This window comes from Manis pentadactyla, chromosome 2 (assembly GCF_030020395.1).
Source record: "Manis pentadactyla isolate mManPen7 chromosome 2, mManPen7.hap1, whole genome shotgun sequence".
NCBI lineage: Eukaryota > Metazoa > Chordata > Mammalia > Pholidota > Manidae > Manis > Manis pentadactyla.
The window spans coordinates 189,980,678-190,002,190 of NC_080020.1; the positions used below are offsets into that span (position 1 = coordinate 189,980,678).

The 21,513-nt window shown below is 34.3% G+C and overlaps 1 protein-coding gene across 1 annotated transcript in view; it reads left to right on the plus strand.

Moving 5' to 3' along the window:
• Nucleotides 1-21,513, plus strand: part of CLHC1 (clathrin heavy chain linker domain containing 1) — a 36,145-nt gene that overhangs the window by 6,825 nt on the left and 7,807 nt on the right. Inside the window, exons 4-10 of the mRNA XM_057497199.1 lie at nt 3,160-3,347; nt 7,676-7,809; nt 9,310-9,511; nt 9,618-9,730; nt 10,120-10,204; nt 11,595-11,701; nt 17,222-17,396. Coding sequence (XP_057353182.1) covers nt 3,160-3,347; nt 7,676-7,809; nt 9,310-9,511; nt 9,618-9,730; nt 10,120-10,204; nt 11,595-11,701; nt 17,222-17,396 — 1,004 coding nt within the window. The remainder of the gene's footprint in view (nt 1-3,159; nt 3,348-7,675; nt 7,810-9,309; nt 9,512-9,617; nt 9,731-10,119; nt 10,205-11,594; nt 11,702-17,221; nt 17,397-21,513) is intronic.

Below are 21,513 nucleotides of genomic sequence, written 5' to 3' on the forward strand. Positions count from 1 at the left end.
CTACACTGAACATTGGAAATGTGGAGATCATATTAGAAAATGTTAAGGCTTTACATAACATTTGATTTTGCTTTTCAAGGTTTTAGAAATACCTGTTTTTTCTTATAAACAATAAACAATTGCAGTTTGCCCATCAATCCTATTTTTTTTACTTACACCCCACAAAGTAAGTGATAGTAAACAGTTGGAATCAGTATGCCTTCCTCCTTACCTAGAAGAAATAATTTCATACCTGAAGACTTCTGTAAACTATTGTTCTCTGAGTAAAACAGCCACAGGCAAATAAGAATTCAGTCTTTTCTTTAACTTTTAAACATTACACAGAATGTGTTTTATTTCTTGCCTAAGTAAAAATGTAGTGCCTTTCTCTAAGGAAAAGTAAGTCAAAGTAAGCACATATACCTACCAGTGGAATTAAGAAATTTGATGCAAATCCCTAAGAATGTAAAATTGAGAAACCAGAGTATTTTCTTCCTTTTAAGTCCTCTAGAAAATCTTTTAGAATTGGTACGTTGACATGTTAGCTTTATTTTATACGTTGTGATAAGTGATACTGCTTTTGGTATTTTAGTCATTAAGGAATGTTATTAGATGAATGTTTAAAGGTAATGTTTTGAATAGGTTTCATAAATATCAAGAATCATGCTGACATTCTCCTTGTATAAAATCAACAAAGGAGAGTTATCATAACTGACATACTTCTCTTTGCATTCCAAATACTAATACTTATCAGACATTTTATTATATAAAGAGCTATCTGCTTTAAATTAGTATAGTTATATTGAATTCATTTTGGGGGGAGTGGTAAATTTAATTCTTTGAGAAAAGACATGGGATTAAATAAAAGATAATATCTACATCTATAGAACTTTTCTCCCTATTTCCCAAGATTTCCTTGTAGACTGTTTGTACATTACGCAAATAAGATGTATGAATGTACATTGTAAAGAATCCTATTTTTCAGAGGGGATCTGAAATAGAAATCATTTGGTACTTAGAGAAACTTTCCTTCTAGTGTCTCAATAAATAATCTGCCTTTCATTTTCATGTTATTTTAGCACATTTGATTGTTAATAAACTATTAAGCACTGTCTTCTATAATCATGACCTTCCCTCTTGGAAAAATCTACTTAGGCAGAAGATGAGAGTATCAGCTTGTTTCTCTGAATACTCGGAACCAGAGAACAAATACCAAATTCTGTTTAAAATCAAAGATAGAGGATTTGACCTGGAGAACCATGCCTAAATCAAAACAAGGAGGACCTGAGAATCATTTGACAAAAGTTGAGGGTAGGTTGTAGAGAGCCAAGGACTTAGTAAGCAAAAAGACCAAAGCTTAGAGAGAGTGAGCTTCTATAGAAATGGGTGACTTATGGAGGCAACTAGGCTCTGAAAAGTGGCTGGCCTTTTGTGTTCCTGGTACCATGTTGCACAAATAGTCTAGATCCATATATAGGAATGGAGATAAAATGTATGCCATTCCTCTTCTCCCTCAGATTCCTGTACCAGTAAGTATATCTCTGGTTTTCTTGGGTTTAATGGAAGCCTTAATACAGAGGCCAGGACAGTCATATAAAAGAGTGGGCTGGCTATAAAAGAATAAGGAATCATGAGGACTATGGTAAAATAATGAACCAATACAATCTAAAGCTCCAGCTGATTACTGCCATTACCAGAATGGGGGTCCCAGGTTAGTAGATTTTCAGAGTTTTGTTCAAGAGAAGCTAGAAGTATGTCTTGTGAAATTTTCTAAATTTTCATACATTTTTTGAGTCAAACAAAACTTTATTTTATGTGTGGCATGACAGTTCACCTCTTTTAATGCATTTTCTGTGCATTGTTAGAGGTTCCCATGAGTGTTCTGAAATCTGTTTCTTCTAGCAAACAGATATGGGAGCTGATCATGGTGTCAATACAAATTTATTTTTTATCCATTGACATATCTGAGTTGTGTTGGGTTGTTGCAGCACATCACAGAGGCATGTGGAGTGGAGGATGGCCAGGAACAGTGGAGTGTGTAATTTGGAAGACCACAGATTAATGGTCTCTATTTTATTAAAGGTTCCTGAGTGGTAGACCTCTGATTTGGGTAGACAGGTAGTACAGCCGTCAGAAAGACAACCGATATCTCTCAGATACCTTCTGGTACTTGCCATCTTGACATTGCTCAATAATCTCCTTATACCATTTCTTGATAGACCAGATGTATTCCTGGACAATATTTTTTAGATATTGTCTAGGTAAGAGAAAACCAGTGAGGGATACCAGACACTACAGATGTAATGGGGGTAGAAAGTATAACTATAGCTTTCAGAGAAAATTACAGATTTTCTATTCCTTGCATACTTTGATCCCCTCTGAAATCCTCATGAGCAGAATTTGGAAACCAGGTCTAAACTTTTATAACTCTTTTGTTTTTTAACTTGTTTAAAATGTTTCTTAATTATTTGATTTTGCATAGGTAATGCAAACAAAAGATTGATATGGAAGAAAGAAGGGAGGAAGGAAAGGGAACCAATAAAGTCAGGTCCTTCTTATCTCAGACCCTGCTTCCCCTTTCCCCTGAAGTCACCCACTGTTTCTATTTTCTTCCATTATCTTTCCAGAGATATTCTGTACTTAAACCCATTGGAAACCATATAGTAATCAGGGGTTTTCTACCGTTGCACCTGACATCTTGGGGATAGAAATGCAATTTGGGAATCGAGAGTACTCATCAGCCATTAGGAACTGATAGATTAGAAAAATAGGAAGGTGAAGGGAATCTAGGATTTCAAGGTCTAAATGAAGATTAGATTTGAAGGTAGTAAGGGATGATATGTAATTATATTGACAAGATCTAAAATTAGGATAATTAGACCTGGTATTGGTTTTAACTAACATAAGTGTTTATACCCAAGTAAAGCAAAAATATGGTCCTTTTTTTCTTTCATATTTAAGCTCACAGTATTATAATGATTTAAAAAGTCTGTGTATTCAGTGAATATTGTCTTTCTTACCCAGTCATACTTGATCTTGCTAAGTGCTCAAATCTGTAAATTTTTAGACTTCTAATTGCTCATGTTTAATTTAAAAATAATCTCTAAAGATATTTGCAAGGTTTTTGATCCATAGTCTATAAAAATATTCAGTACCATAGGCAGAAAAATCATATTTCAGGTAATAGAGTATGTCGCTGCATACAAATCCATTCTTACTTCAATCAAAAAAGAATATGATGCTTTTATTGAAACAATAAAGAAAGGCCAAAGAACTGCATTTAATCTTCATGGCAAACTTAAAGTTTTGGCAGCAGAGCCCACAGCATTGGTATATCACAGGAAAAGAACAATCCAACTTGAAACAAAGTAAGTATATTAGTAAGTAGCTCAAAGGTGATAATTGTTACTTGGTTATATTAACTAGTCAGTGTATCTACAACCAGTGGTTCTCAGTCTATTTTAATTTCAATTTTTTAAAGCCAGGTTTTGATGTTACTCTTCCTACCAACTTGAAATTATTAATTCTGCTTGAGAATTTTATAATATTTCCAAAGATAATTGGAGGCATATTGTAGTATCACTAAATGAGGAATGCAGATAATTGCTCTAGGTAATTTCTTGCATGGAAGTTTTGATAGTACAATTTCATAATTACCATCTGAATTAGCACACTTAATCCTGGGATGCACAAAGGTAAGTAACCTACTGGGAGAGGATTAAATGCTTACTCTTGAGTAGTCTCATATTTTTAGTGTTCCATGTGATAAATGATGTATAAATATTTTTATAGATAATTTCAAATAAACTTGGACAATTATGCAGAGTTTGACCTCCATTTCTGCTGATACAGCTGTCTAGATAGAGATTCCTATAGGGGAACAATGCTACATAAAATACATTTTAAAAATCTTTACAAAAGCAACATGAAGCTGACAACATAGTAAGAGATTATTAGAGCAAAACTGTAACAAGAGGAGCACTAATGCTTCTTTTGCCACAGGAGCATTTAATAAAACTATTGAGGATAAGCTTTAGTTTTTACTGTGGCATAGGGGAATAAGAGACAGAGCCCAAGATCTGTCCAAAGGCTGTAGTCTACTCGGAAATCCTCCGCATGCAAAGCTGGGATGATAAAGGGCTATGCCTTTGTAGAACAAACCAGAGGTCAACTGCCCCACCATTAGGGACTGCATGGAAAAACTGCCTTCTGCTCAGAAGACTGTTAATGGGTATGGAGCAAATTTTTGAAGTGATGAAATGTTCTGAAACTACAAGTTGTAGTGGTTGTGTATCTCTGAATATACTAAAATTCACAGAATTTTAGACTTTACAAGGGAGAAATTTAATGCCAATGAACTGTATCTTGGAGCTATTATTAAAAAATATATAGGGCATAGAGTGAGAAAATCATAATATGTTTAATTACAACTCTAAAAAAGAAGAAAATATAGGACCAGGATAATATTTGAGGGGAGAATGGCTGAGAATTTTCTAGAACTGTTGAAAGATACCAATTCACAGATTCAAGAATCCCAAAGAATTCCAAGCATTGTAAATAATAAACTAGATTTATCATAGTGAAATTGTCAAAAAGAACATGAAGGAAGCTATAGAAAGGAGCAACAATCAAAGTATCAATGGCATTTTTCAATGTACTAGAGCAAATAACCCTAAAATTCATAGGGAACCACAAAAGACCCTGAAGAGCCAAAGTGTTCCTGAGAAAGAAGAACAAAGCTGGGGCTATTATACTCCCTGACTTCAAGCTATACTGCAAAGCTACACTAATCAAAACAGTATGGTACTTTTGTAAGAACAGACCAATAGATCAGTGGAACAGGATAGAGAGCCCAGATATAAATCCACACATATGTAGTCAATATATGATAAAGTAGCCCTGAACATACATGGGAAAAGAGCCTCTTCAATAACTGGTGTTGGGAAAACTAGACAGCTACATGCAAGAGAATGAAGCTGGATTAGTGTCTAACTCCATACACAAAAGTAAACTAAAAATGGATTAAAGACCTACATGTAAGACTCGAAATCATAAAACTCTTAGAAGAAAACAGGCTAAAATCTCTTGAACATAAGTATAGCAATTTTTTCCCGGACACATCTCCCCAGGCAAGGGAAACAAAAAATGAATACATGGGACTACATCAAACTAAAAATCTGTACAGTGAAGGACACCATCAGCAGAGCAAAATGATAACCTACAGTATGGAAGAATGTATTTATAAACGGTTTATCCGATAAGGGGTTAACATCCAAATATATGAAGAGTTCATATGCTTCAATACCAAAAACAAATAACCCAATTAAAAAATGGGCAGAAGACCTGAACAGACATTTCTCCAAAGAAGAAATACAGATGGCCAGTGTGCTCCACATTGCTAATCATCAGGGAAGTGGAAATCAAAACAGCAATAAGATACCACCTCACACCTGTTAAAAGGGCCACTACCCAAAAAAGACAAGTGTTGGTAAGGATGTGGAGGAAAAGGAACCCAACTACACTGTTGGTAGGAATGTGAATTTGTGCGGCCACTGCAGAAAGCAGTATGTAGGTCCCTCAAAAAACGAAATAGAAATGCCATATGACTCAATAATTCCACTTCTAGGAATTTACCTGAATAAAACAAAGTCCCTGATTCAAAAAGATATTTGCACCCCTATGTTTATTGCTGCATTATTTACAACAGCCAAGATATGGAAGCAACCAAAGTGACCATCAATAAATGAATGGATAAAGATGATGTGGTACATATACACAATGGAATATTATTCAGCCATTAAAAAAAAATCCTGCCATTTGCAACCCCATGAATGGACCTAGAGGGTATTATGCTGAGTGAAATAAACCAGGCAGAGAAAAACAAATACATATGATTTATTCGTGGAATATAAAAACAAAATGAAAAAAAACTGCAGTAGACTCAGAAACACTGATAAGTGACTGGTGGTTACCACGGGTTGAGGTGGGTGGGTGGGGAGAGTGAGAGGGATAAAAGGGCACAAAAATTCTCAATCACAATGTAAGTTGGTCATGGGGATGGTAGTACAACATGGAGAAATACCCAGTGATTCTGTAATATCTTCCTATGTTGATGTTGACAGTAACTGCACTAGTGGGAGTGAGGATTTAATAATATGGGTAACTGTTGAACCACTGTGTTGTATATTTGAAACCAATGTAAGATTGTAGATCAATGGTATTCCAAAAAAAAAAAAGAACAAAAATTGGATACCTTCTTATCAGTGTTGTAGCATTATTGGAACTCCCTTTTTATGGCTGAATAATATTCCATTGTATGTATATACCCTATTTTGTTTGTCTGCTTATCTGTTGTTGGATACTTGGGTTGTTTCTACCCTTGGCTATTGTGAATAATGCCACTATGAACATTCGTGTACAAGTATCTGAGTCCTTGCTTTCAATTCTTTTGAAAATGTGTTTACTTTTAACATGCCTTTCTTGCACAAGCATAAGTTTATTTTGATGAAAGCCAAAGGATATTTTGTTTCCAAAGTCCCTCTTTCATAAACACTGCAAGCTTTTACTCTGAGGCTTCTATGGTTACCAAGAAGTCTGTATAATAATCACATACAGGCATCAATTATCTACCTACACACTTGTTTTTACTTTGCCAAAAACCCAGTAATATTCATGTATCTAATTTATTTTAATCTTTTATTTCCTCTCTGGGTTAAAATATCAGTGACAAATTAGGATGTAACTTGAAATAATGCTTAAAAGAAGTTTCTATCTACCTGGTCTTTAAGATCCCCATTTCTGGATGAACTCAGCTTTACCTCAAAAGAAGTGCTATCATGCTACTAATTCTAGGATCAAAATTGCCATAGTAGGCCCCAAAGATACCAGGTCCCAATCCTGGGAATATGGAAATGTTATCTCATTTGGAAAAAATTTCCTTGCAGATATGATTACATTAAGGATCTTGAGATAGAGCAATTATCCTGGATTATCCAGGTGGGCCCAAATTCCTATCACTGGTGTTCTTATCAGAGAGGCAAAGGGAGTATCAACACAGGCAGAAGGGGAGAAGGGCAATGTGACCACAAAGGCAGAGGTTGAAGTTATGCAGTCCCAGAAGCCCAGCTGTCTCCATCAGCTGGAGGAGGCAAGGACTGGATCCTCCCTAAGAGTTTCTAGAGGAAGCACAGCCCTGACACTGATTTTGGCTGGTGATACTGATTTTGGCCTTTCTGGTCACATTGCCTTCTCCCCTTCTGGCCTCAAGAACTATGAGAGAATAAATTTCTGTTGTTTTGACCACAACTTTGTGGTAATTTGTTACAACAGGCACAGGAAACGAATACAACTGCTTACAAAAATAATTTTAAATTGCAAAGGTAATTTTCACCTGAAGGGAATAGACAGTACTTTGTGGTCCAATTATTAGATTTAACACTTAAATATCCAGTAAGTTTATGAACCACAGTCACTATAAGGTTTTATTGATGCTCTAGGAAGAAAGTTTTCCTCACTTGTGAAGTCAACTTTTTCTGGGCATTGTTCCATAAACTTCCACCTAAGTCCATAATGGTTAAACATGATATTTAGCCAAAATAAAGTAATGATTTACTTAAAGCTTATGTTTACTCTAAAGGTTATCATTAAATAATTAAATTAGTCAAAAGAAATGTAAGAAAGCCTTTCTGTTTTTCAGAATGAGGATTATTGAAAATAATTCCTCAAAGATCCAATTGCAAATAGACAAAATGAAACAACTCAGGGCAGAGCATGACATGAAAGAAATAAAATACTGTACTTTCTTCAAAGATCCTTCAAAACCTATTCCAGGTATTGTGTTTTGTTTAAAATATTTTAGAGAAATTCCAACTTTCTAGTTATTATCTATTACACAAATTAATATTATATCCTGCTTTGCATATGTTTCAAGTATACCAAGGACTTCAGCCAGACTTTACAAACTTCTATAGGCAGATACTCTAGGTGGATACAAAGGGAAAGAGAAAACTTAAACAACCCTAGAATATTAAAAGAGTTCCAGTCAAGCTGGATAATATAAAGTACAATGCAGTGACTCATTAAAGTGTGGTCAGAAACTCGGGATAAGATTTGAGGTGGGGGTGGGTTTGGTGGAGCCCAAGAGTCAGGTTTTTAACAAGTTCTCCAGGTTATTCTAAAGTTTGAGAACCATGTTATAATATATGAAAAAGCTGTCGTGTTAATTTCTGGTGAATATTGGTTCATACTGATGTCAGCATTCACTGGTTCCTCATCTTCAGTTAAGCTGCGTTTTAAGAGATTGAAGTATATCCTGGAATTTATCTAGGATGTCAAGAATTTTGTATGATAGTGAATAGAGGAATTGCAAATACTCATCCTGGAGAAAAGAAATACTTTGAGAATAGATAACTATATTAAAAACTTGTAAGGATTTCAACTAGTGTTTATTCAGAGGCAAAATCAATAAGTGGAAATTTAGGAAGTCAGATTTGGTTTCAATAGAAGAAGCTGTGTCTTGAGATAATGAGCCACCCCGTACCAGAGGACTTCATCTGAGTTTGACTGACCATAATGTGATCGCTAGAAGCAGGGTCTAGATTCACTCTCAAAATATAAAATTAGGACTAGTAAACTACATATAAGATACATATAAATAAGTACAGAATACCCAATGAATTGATTAAATGCTGAGAGGATTCAAGGTAAGGAAATATTAAAATCAAATAGGATTATCCAAGAGGATTTCTGGGAGAAAATTCCGAGATATGCTTTTAAAGGTAACAATTGGCCTGAATAAGAAGGAAAGTCATTGGAAGTGTGTGTGTGTGTGCGTAAGTGTAATGAATAACGAATAGAAGGAACAGAGAGAACTGAAGATTTGACAGGCATTTATAAACTTTGTATTGGAGAGAATAAACAGATTGCCCTGGGGTTAGCTGTAGCAGATTAATGGAAAATTTGATTAGAGAGAAATCTTTGGAGAGAAATCCTTGTTAGGCAAAAGTTTTTGGTGGTCCTAATTTATCCTGGGTAATGATAAATTAGGGATTTGCAAGCTGTGGCGATGAGGGTATTCAATTTCTTTTATTTAAGATGCTACGGTTTGGATAGTCTTCATTGAGTCTTCATCGATGATATGTTGAAAATCGCTAGCCATTTATAATTGTATGCTAATTCTGTTTATGTTCAGTAAGCTACAAGTTCATGCTACCATTTCATAAATATTTCTTAACATAGTGAACTATCTGACCTATTTTTCCAAGATTTGCTGTTCGAGCACAAGAATTCCATGCATGGCTTGGCTTTTTGATTTGCTTCCTTTTCTCACAGGCATGACACTCCAAGAATCTGTCAATTTAGATGCTCTCACTAAATACCTGAAACACCTTGAAGATAAATATGCAGAAGTTAAGCAACTTATGTTGAAAAAATACATACCAGCTCAGAGGAAGGTGGATTTAGATGAAGAAATGGTTGTGACAGTAAAACAGCGAGATTTAGCTGAAAATCTGAACAAAGATTTACAGTTTCGGTATGAAAGTTGATTATATATTTTTAAAGTTTGAAGCCGTTATTTATGTTTATCCCACTGTTTGATTTTAGGTTCAGTGTATTGTTGATTTTTTTTTCTTTTATAGTCATAAAAGGCTGCAGATTATTTCTTATGCATTTACTTCATGGGTAAAGTCTGATAAGAGCAGCTCATTTCAAGACTTCGTGAAGCAGATTCTGAAAACTAAAGATTTACATGGTAGTTTATCTATATATTTTTTTATTAACACAAATAATGGAAAACTTTTTTTTTTCCAGAAAACTAAAGAGTGGGGATTTTCCTAGGCTGAGTTTTAAAAAAGCAAGAATGTACTTACCACCATTAGGTCTCTGTTACCCTGTGGGCTTCTTCCTTCAGTAGCTGACAGATAATTTGTAAAGAGTCAGCTTAGTGAGCCAAAGAAAGAATACCTGAAAATGTACCTGAAAGTAAGGAAGAAAGGGACAGGGAGGCCACTTGGTTTAGGAAGAAGTTGGTGCTATTAGAAACCATGTCACTAAGTTGCTGGTGTTCAACATATGTATAGTTGTTGTTTTCTAGTGATTAATAATCTTAAATATCATCCACGATGCTTTGAATATTTACAGATGACCAAGGTATTGTTGAGGGACTGTTTGAAGATGATCCAGGCAAGGCAAAAGAAGCTGAAGTTTTGCTTTGCTACATTGAAAGGCAAATATTTTGAAAGCTTTGATTTTTCTTGTTAATATGTTATAGCATTTATTTAACATTTATTTAAATACTTGTAAAATATTTAATATTTATTAACTGTGTAGCATTTATTTAGCATCTTGATGAGCTGTTGTCTGTAGTTTTTGTATGTTTAAAATTCTACTGTAGTAGACAAATCAGAAAATTTTTAAAAAGATTCTTTGAGAAAAAAAGTGAGATTGGTAGTCTAGGGGAGTTTTAGAGGACATAAGTGGATTGCAGTGTTGATTTAAGTTTTATTTACATTTTTCTTGCATTCCCTAACCATCAACCTGATTTTTTTTAGAATGTTTTCTTGAGCCAGATTATCCTAACCAGTTCAGTACTTTTTTTCTTATTATTTCCTTTCTATGACATATTAAGAAGGCGTATTTCTCCATAATATTTACTAAGTTATTATATAAAGTGTATAATAGAGGATAAGACTTTATTCTTTGAGATATTAATTTATAGGCTATAAGGCTAATATGCAATGAACATATATATAATATTCCTAGTCTTGTATATTAAACAGTTTTCAACTGTTGATTTGCTTGTTGATATGGTACAAAAAAGGGGTAAAAATCATTCTGTGGAGCACCAAAGCTGTGTTATTTCCTTACACTGTGTGCTTCTCTAAGTCTACCAGCTTTAATATAAGAGAAAAAACCCTTGTTGAGGTTAAAAGATTTTTATATTTTGCTTAATATTACTTTGATGTTTTTCTCCTCTGGGGTTCCACATTGATTTGCAGCACTGTGTAAATCCTGTGTGCCGTGGTTTTATTAATTGTGAGGTAAGGGCTGATTTAAAGACATTTTGTCCTAAAAGAGTAGGGACTTGAGTTATCTGAGCTATTATCTTTCCTTCTGTGTTAGTCTAATATTTAATTGGGAGTCTGATACCTGGCAGAGCAACGTAGGCCTCTGAATACCAAGACACCACTCAGTTTCCAACATGGCAGCCTTTGTGTTCAATTAGTATTTCTGATAGGCTGAGCCTCTGAGTGATTGTCCTTCTTCCCCCTGATACCCCTTTACATTTGGAGATAATACGAGAGTAAAATTCTGAACTCATTATAAATTCACTTGAAAATTTTTTTCTATTTTCTATGGCTTACTATAAATACTATAGGAATAAAGTACAGAATCAGGTTCAATATCAGCTGACAGGTAAGAGTTTTATTCTGAGGCTACAAAAAATGGAATATTAGGGTTAGAGTGAAAGAACATTGTACAGAGTGAATGAATCTAGTTATAATTTATTAGAATTGCTTTTCTATATTCATGCTATGTTTAGTCTATATTAGACATTTCTAATCGATTTCTTTCCTTTTTTTGTGTACTATTATAATGCATAATGAAATGCAAAGGTTCAATGAATTGATTGCACTTGGTGAGTATGAAAAGGCAGCTGGTTTTGCAGCAAACAGTCCTAGAAGAATTCTTCAAAACATTGGGACAGTGAATAAATTTAAAGGTAAGCATTTCTGTGATAGAATGGATAGAATATTGAACTGGGAGGTTAAAGGTCTAGGCCCCAGCCCTATCTCTACCATGTTTCAGTTTCCTTAGCTGTGACATCAAGGAGCTTGATTATGTTTTCTAAGTTAAACTATGAAATGTTTCAAGTTTACAGAAAAATATGGAGACACCTAAAAGAGCCAGTACTCATTATCAAGATTTAGTAAATGTTAATATTTTGTCAATTTGCTCCTCTTCCTTTTAAAAACAACTTTGTTGTGGTTTGGTGATATACATAAAACATACTGTACATATTTAAAGTGTACAGTTTGATAAATTTGACATATGTGTCACCCAAAAGTTCCTTCATTCCTTTCAGTGACTCCTCTCTCCCACTATCTCCTACCCCTTCTATTTTCTTTCCTCCCACAGCTTCTTCCCCCAAGTCCTTAGGCAACCAGTAGTCTGCTTTCAATCATGATAGATAATTTGCATTTTCTAGAATTTTATATAAATGGAATCATATAGTAGGTAGTCTTTTTTGACTGACTTCTTGCACTCAGCATAAGTATTTTGAAATCCATGTTGTTGTATCTAGCAATAGCTCATTCATTTTGTATTGCTGAGTAGTGTTCAATTGTATGAATACAAGTCCATTTTCAGATCTATGATTTAGTGTTGTAGCTAAGAAATCTGTGACTAATCTGATCTTCTATTTTTTTCCCTGAGGATTTTATAGTTTTAAGTTTATAGTTTGAGTTAATTTTTGTGTATTGGGTGAGGTATAGTTCAAAATTTATTTTTTTGCCTATAGCTATCTAATTGTCACAGGATAATTTAAGAAACTTTCTCCCTTGAAGTGACTTTGCACCTTTTTTGAAAATTGATTGTCTGTATATTTGTGGGTCTGTTCTATTTTGTTGATTTGTTTATCTTGTTGCCAATACTACACTGCTTTGATTACTATAGCTTATAAGTCTTGAAATCAGTCAGTGTTAATTTTCAAATTCTGTTCTTTATCAGATTTGGGTTGACTCTTCTAGGCCTTTCATCTTTCTATTTAAATTTTTAGAATCTGTTTAAATTTCTACAAAAAAATGTCTACTGGGGACTGCATTGAATCTATAAATCAGTTTGGCAAGAATAGACACTGAACAATATTGGATCTTCTGATCCAGTGAAACCATAAACATGGTATATCTCCCCATTTACTTAGGTCTTTTAAAGTTTCTTTCAGCAATGTTTTATAGTTTTCAGTGTTCAAGTCTTTTTTTTTAGTTGAAATTTTTAATGTACTAAAAAATTTTCAGACATTGTATAAATACCCAGGAAATCTTTCTTTGGATGTGCCCTGAAATCAGTGTAAGTTAAAAGTGATATTAATATATTCCTGAAATTCTTTATCTTCTCCCCTTGACTTGGTCCATTCAATGTATAGATTGCAAGTGTCAATAAAAATTAAAGCTTGTAATTGAATTCTTAAATAACTACCAGTGAAGTTGGTAAATATCCAGCTTTTATTAACTTTCTAGGTATGTGAATCTTATGCTGAGAAATTCACCAATAGTAGACTAGTGGTACTTAACTGAGTATTCCTTAGAATTGCAAAATGTTACTTCATTTTAAAACTAAGCTGCATTTTTAAAATGTGAGAAATTCAGATGTATAAATAAAAGAGGGGTATAGTCAGTGGAGCTTACAAATCCAGATAAATTTTTCTCACTATTTTCATTCTAAGTGGAAACCTTTGATGTCAAGTATATACAGACTGTTTTTTCATAAGTTTCACCAAAAAAATCTCTAAATCCAACAGTTCAGTTTGAAAAAAATATTTTTCTTCAACTTTTTACCTGAACACAGGAAAACTGTTGCCATACCATACATGCATGCATAGTGCATATAAACATATGCATTTATAAAGATAACATGACTGAATTGTGTAGAAACGGGCCCATGTCATATTGTTGCATGCATGATTTTCAGTATTCTATTCTGGTGAATGATAACACAGTGTCAAATTCTATAGTTTTTATTCAGTGGACTTGAAATCAAGAAACCATCCCAACAATTATTTACAATTTAGTAACTGAATGATTATCAGATCATGTTACACTGCATAAGTATTCGTACATCATGAATGCTGACACTGTGCATTTTGGATGTTAAACTGTTCATTTTATAAATCTGAGGTTTAATTGGCATATTTAAAAGTAGCCAAAGTCTGAACAATGTAGTGACAGAAGAGGTATCTACCACAGAGCATTTATAGTTTTATAAGGAACACAGAGCACAGAGAATTAAGTGATTTTTGATCAGTGTTTAAGTCTTGTACATCTTTTGTCAGACTTATCCCTAAATATTTTGTATTTTTTGTGCTACTGTAATTGTTATTTCAATTCCTGAAATTGATATTGGTAGAATATAGAAATACAATTGACTTTTGTTTATTGGTCTTTTGTATCCTGCAACCTCTTTAAACTCATTTATTAGTTCTAGTACTATCATTGTGGTTTCTTAGAATTTTCTACATAGATAATCATGTCATCTGCTAATAGAATTCTACTTCTTTCTTTCCAGTATGGATGCCTATTATTTCCTTTTCTTGTCTTACTATACTGGCTAGATCTTCCATTACAGTGTTGAATAGAGGTAGGGAGAGCAGATATCCTTGCCTTGTTCTTGATCTTAGAGATAAAGCATTTAGTTTTTCAATATTAAATATGATAATAGGTATAGATTTTTTTCATATATATCCATCATGAGGTTGATGAAATTCCCTTCTATTTATGGTTGGAGAGAATTTTGATAAGAAATGGATATTAGATTTGTCAAGTACTTTTCTGCATTTATTGATATGTGGTTTTGTCGTTTAGCCTATTAATCTAATGTAATACATTCCTGCGGAAAACTCCACAAATTTAGTCATTTTACTATAATTACTGTTGTGTAAACATTACTATAACTTAATTTTAGAACATTTTCACCATTCCAAAAATAAACCTTGCACTCTTTAACTCCTCATTCTCTACTCCCTGCTCCCCATCTAAACCCTACATAACCACTGATCTACTTACAGTCTATATAGATTTGCTTCTTCTGGACCTTTCATACAGATAGGATCATACAATAAGTGGTCTTTTGTGGCTGGTTTTTTTCATTTAGAATACTGTTTTTGAGTTTTGTTCATGCTGTAGTATGTACGAGTTAATTCCTTTTTATGGTCAAATAATACTCCATTGTATGGAATAAAAATATTATTACTATTTTTATGGAATAATATTGTATTCCAATACTCAGTTAATGATCATTTCATTGTTTCCACTTTTTGGCTATTAGGAATAATGCAGCTATGAACATTTGTATACAAGTTTTTGTGTAGACATATGTTTTTATTTCTCTTTGGTAGATGCTTAAGAGTGGAATTGCTGGTTTATATGGTAACTCTGTGTTAATATTTTGAGTAACTGCTGAACCATTTGGACTGTTTTTCATTCCCACCAGCAATTTTTAAAGGTGCCCATTTCTCCATTACCTGTCTGTCATTTTGATTATAGCCTTTCTAATCCCTGTGAAATGGTATCTAATGTGGTTTTGATTTGCATGTCCCCAATGTCTAACAATGTTCATCAGATTTTTATGTGCCTCTTGGCCATTAGTATATCTTCTTTGTAAGAATAACTGTACTCACTTCAAAATTGTATTTCAGGCATACCTCATTTTATTGTGCTTCACTTTACTATAATTTGCAGATACACTTTTTTACAAATTCACAGAAGACTGTGCTGAGCAAGCCTATGGGGCCATTTTTCCATTTGCCCACTTCATGTCTATGTTTCACATTTTGGCAATTCTCACAGTATTTCAAACTTTTTCAGCATTATTTGTTATGGTGATTCGTGATCAGTGATTACAACTCCCTGAAAGCTCAGGTGATGGTTAGCATATTTTAGCAAAGTATTTTTAAATTAAGGTACATACATTGTTTTTTTAGACATAATGCTGTTACACACTCAGTAAACTACAGTGTAGTATAAATATAACTTTTATATCCATGGGGAAACCAAGAAATTCATCTGACTCAATATCTCTGATGTATGACTCTATTTGTGTTTTTATAATTGAGTTGCAAGAGTTCTTTTTATATTCCAGATAAAAATCCCTTATCAGATAGATGATGTACAAATATTTTCTTCCATTCTGTGGGTTGCCTTTCACTTTCTTGATAGTTTTTTGAAGCTCAGAAATTTTTAGTTTTTATGATCTCCAGTTTTCCAGTATTCTCTTTTATGGCTGTTCTTTTGGTATAGTATCTAACAAATCTTTGTCTAACTTAAGACCTTGTGTTTTCTTTGAAGAGTTTTATACACATAGGTCTATGATCTACTTGAGTTATTTTGTGTATGGTGTGAAGTAGGTGTCCAGATTTATTCTTTTGCATATAGATGCCCAGTTTTCCCAGTACTATTTTTTTAAAAGACTTTTCTTTACCAGTTGAATTGTTTTCATCCCTTTCTCAAAAATCAATCGACCATGAATGTTTAGGGTTTACTTCTGGACTGTTAACCATCCTATGACAGTATCATACTATCTTGATTACCATAGCTTTGTAGTAAGTTTTGAAACTGGAGGAATAACTCCATCTTTCTTTTAATTAGTATTGGCCTGGTATTTGTGTCTTTGTATTTAAAGGTAGTGTCTTCTAGGCAGCAAATACTTGGATCCTACTTTTTTTTTCTTTTATGCAATCTGACAACATTTACCTTTTAATTGGGGTGTTTAGATCATTTACATCTAATGTGATTGTTGACATGGTTGAGTTTTATTTGTTTTCTATTTTTTCATCTCTGTTATCTTTCTTTCTCTTTATCTACCTTCTTTTGGATTAGTTTTTTTTTATGAATCTGTTTTTCTCCTTTGTTGATTTATGAGCTGTAACTCTTCATTGTCTTATTTTGTTCTTTGCTTTAGGGTTTGTAGCTTACATCTTTAACTTACCACATTCCACCCTCAGGTGATATTATACCACTTAATGTATTACATAAAACTATAGACTTCTAAATGCTTATATTCATAACATATTCCATTTCTGGTCTTTATTTCTTTGTGTAGATCCATATTTCTATCTGGTATCATTTTCCTTCTGCTTGAAGAACTAACTACTTTTAACATTTCTTATACTATGGGTTTTCTGGTAGTATACTTTTTCAGCTTTTTAAAGTTCCTTATGATGGAGGCTCTGAGGGAGATGATGTTCCTTGCTTCTCTCCTACCTCTTAGGTGGCTGTCAGCAATTTTTGCATTCCTTGGCTTGTAGAAACATCACTCCAATTTCTGCTTTAGTTTTCACATAATATGAGATATTTAGTCATTATCCAAAATACAAAGTTTAATTCATAAGCATTAGTTAAAAATTACAAATATGTAATTTTAGCTTAACATTTTTAGAAAATACAGAGATGAAAATAATAATATAAAGTAATAAAAAACAAACTATTATTTAAACTATTTGACTCAAAAGCTTTTCTTCTCTATGCAGCTGTTGGAAAAATTAAAGGAAAGCCTTTTCCATTACTCTTATTTTTTGAGGCTGTATTTGGCACAAGTCATGCTTTTAGACAGCCTATTGATGCAGAATTAACCCTGGAAGGAATCAAATGTGGATTATCTGAAAAACGTTTAGATTTAGTTATCCATTGGGTCACCCAGGAAAGGTAAGCAAAGCTAAACTTAATTTAATTTTGGTATTTGGTTAATAAAGTTGTTCTCAAAATCTTAATAGTTTTCTTATCAATACATTATTTGAGCCTTTGTTTCAGATCCCTCTTGCAATTAATTAATCAGAAAGTATTAACTAAGCATTCATAGAGTAATGGGGCCTAGTCACAGTGAGCCCAAATAAGGAGTTGACTCATAGCAGTTCACAAGATGACTCGTGTTCACTGAATGGTAGATGGAAGTTGATCAGTAAGGATAGAAATGATTGGTAAGTATCATGCTTCTCAGAGGGATAAGGCAGAAACCTGGATCCAGACAGGCTGTGGGTATATGTAGTGGACAAACCCAGGAGAAAACTTATAAGCAGGAGGAACATGGACCAAGGTAGTATTTAGAAGAATGTACAAACCAGCAAGGACAGGCAGGGAGTGACTTTTTGGAATTGGGTCTCAGCACTGATGGGCAGATTTGGGCTCCCTTAGGTTGGGTTCCCTAGAACCAAAGCCTGAGCCAGGATTTTGGGGGTACGTGATTAATAGATGAAGGGCTTCTCAAGAAAATTCTTTAAAGAAGTAAGTGAAGCAGAATAGGGATGTGACCTAGAGAATGTGTATGTGACCTCAAGCAAGTTCTGACCTTGGCCTTATTATGGCAGGATGGCTCTGGAGCATAAACCATACTATAGAGTTGTTCCTCTTAGGGGCAAGGGGTCAGCTTTCTGTACCTCTGTTAGTCAAGCGCTGTGGGCTGCCTGAACAGGGTAGGAACACATTACTTCCTGGGCATAGTTATCCCATAGTTCCCACCAGCCCAGGGCAATTCTCTATACAAGGGAGGGACCTGTGAGCCACTGGCAGTCAATATGCAGAACAGCTAGGGAAGGGTACACTGCCCCAGTAAGGAGGATTTGGGCAGGATAAGGAAACAGCATCTACCTTAGTCAACCATTTGCACAATGCAGATTTGTTTTTCACATTAACTTTACTTCATCCAGGCACAATTTCTCCAGGTTATGGGAGAAACTAGTAAGAGGAGGGTTAGTTGGATGAACTATAGCTCTTGTCTCTACAATTGTCCTAGGGCTGTATTTTGTTTACAGCTTTACTGAGATATAATGTACATACAATGACATAAACATATTTAAAGTGTACAATTTGATATGTTTCTTAAAAATAGTATTATGGAGATGTAAATGAGATATAAGAAAGAGCATCTATTTATAGTGTACTATTTGACAAATTTTGACTTATGTATATGCTCATGAAATCATCACCACAGTCAAGGTAATAGGCACATCTATGATGCCCATGTCCCTTTGTAATGCCTTCTCCTTCCTTCCTCCACTTCATTTCACTCCCCACCCCATCTCCAAGTAACTACTGCTTTCTGTCACTATAAATTTGTTTGCTTTTTCTAAAATTTCATGAAAAATGAAGTTATACTTTATATATTCTTTTTCTTCCTGTTCTTGCTTCTTTCACTTATAATTATTTTGAGATTCTCCCATATTAATTAATATTCATCATCTTTCACCTCTATCACTTATTTTAGATTCTTCTCATTCGTAACACTTATTTTGGTCTTGATGACTGTGGTTACCATGCCTTTATCAGACTATGGTTATTGATTTATCCACTAACAGTTTTCAGTTAGCATGGGATTACCTTGAGTATCCCAGTAGATCATCTGCCACCTACCTGTAACAGATAACTATATACCATTTGAAAACTGCTACTGAGCCCTGCTAAAGCTGGAGTATTTATCCATGGAACATCAATGATCATGCAACTAGAGCTGCTCATCATGAACTGTAATCTGACTGACTCATTAAGTCATATGGTCAGGTGGGCTCAGAAGAGTCCATCCAAAATCAGGTGAAACCAAGATCATGCTCAAGCAGGCCCAGACACACAAGCTTCATGAATAGTCCCCAGACCTTATGTCAACTCCCACTGATTAACTGATACTACTTCCACAGCTCACAACTATGGGCTCATACAGGGGTGGGACTACCTGAATCCAGCAGATGAGAAAAGTAAAACAAAGTTGGTTCATGGATGCTTTAAGTGGTCACATTTCTGTACCCTCCACAAAAAGTGCTTGTCAGAGAGCATTGGAGATAGCTCAGGCGAGAGGACATCATCAGAAAGTGCATGTTCATCATCAACACCTGTTATATAGTGCAAAGACACTTTAGACAATATTAATTTCCTTACATATACTGATGGTTCTTGGCCTATTCTACCTCTTAGTTTTAAGAATTTAAATTCTTATGCAGTTCCTTGACTGCATAAAATGGGAAAGCACCACCACTTTTAAGGATTCTGAGATGATATAACAGAATGTTCAAGGCAATTCACATTCTTTATTCTTAGTTTCTATCTCCTGATTTTAACTCTGATGCCCTGGCCTCTACCACATGGCTACCTGAAAAAGTTCTCCAATTCCTGCCCTTAAGCTCAGCACTGAACCAGCCTTAAAGCAGCCTTAAAGCAGGATTATAGACTGACCTTGACTCTCTTAGTCATTAATCTTGCCGGGGAAAAGTCTAATTACTTGACCCATGAAACCAAAATTTAAGAAATTATTCTTCACTGGTATTAACTCTCTAAACTGCAACATATCTCTTAGAAAAGGAAAAACATCCTCTGAAATACTACTAATATTAGTGATTATGTATTACTTCTGTTTTGACTTTTAAATATCTACAGTCTCATTTATAATCTTAATTTACCAGTGGATTCAAGCATATTTTTTATTAGTTATTTATATTCTCCAGAGCCAGTCTGGTCTCAGATCCATTTTCAAAAGTCTCTGAAAAAGTCTTCAGAGTTAAAAGTAGGAGAGGGGAGAGCCAAGAAGGGGGCTTTAGGGAAGCAGAAAGAGGGTATCACGAGGTGACTGGCAGGGAAAAGGAGCCTAGTCCAGGGTGCTGGACTACCTCCCTTTCCTCCAGAGCTGGAATCCCTGTTTTCTTTCGTCTTTTTTTCCTTCAGGGGCAATTCCATTCTTGTGTGGCTTGACCCTCCTCCTCCCTCTGGATAATTTTTCTTTTTAATCATACTCTTCTTTTCTGATCATCCTTTTGGAAAGTGACAAGCCGTGACAGCAACCTCACTCCTCAACTCTGGACTTTTCTCAGGCAGAATAGCATCATGATGGTGACTGCTTAAAAATAAAATAATGGTATTAATAAGAGAAATAAATGCCAGAGTACTAGTATTATCATGTTCCTCTAGTGATGCAGTCACTAGAAGACTAAAATAATTACTTGTTCAGTCTCAGGAAGCATTGTGGCTGTAGCTACCAAAACCTGTATTTTGATATTAAAATGTGGATGTCAGGGAATTGCTTACTAAATAATTGATTTGTACTCAGAAGCTGCCTTTTGATTTTAGACCCACCTCTCTTTTGCCCACCTCAGAAAAACAGATAGCTTTATTTACTGAATGTTCACTAAAGAGACATTTTGTAGGGGTTTGAGGATTTCATTTTAATGTTATTACCATTTTATTACTTGTGTAAAGACACCAGTATTCCATGATTGCTGTGATTTCTGTTATTTCATAGCTATTACTTTAAAATATAACTAAAGCACAGTGTCCATACAACCACTAATTAGAAGAGATTTCTCTAATCATCTCAAATGCGCTTTGGCTTATGCTAAAGGTGGAGTTACTGTGATAGAACAGATGGTTCACTTCAACTGTGTATGACGCTGGTGCATTAAAATATGATGACAAGTGAAATCTGTTCAGTTGAGCCATCTCAGAAGAAACTGCTTCTTCAGTTTCTCCTAATAGACACATTCATGTCCTCCCTGCTTCCTGTTGTTTCTTATAAATCTATAACAGTTTTAAAAATAATGCTGGTGTCACATTTTGTTTTCCTTTTGGTACAAATGCTTGCAAGATCTGTTACTAATTTTGAGCTAAAGTTTGTGGTCACTATCTTTAGCCAACATTTAAAAAGTTCTTATATTCTATAGGCTTTAGAAACTAGATAACCTCTGAGAACATTGAAACACTCAGCTGTAAGATAATTTTTGTAGACCTTATAATTTTAAATCCCACCAGTCTTTTCAGGAGAGTTTTAACCTTATTTGTAGATTTT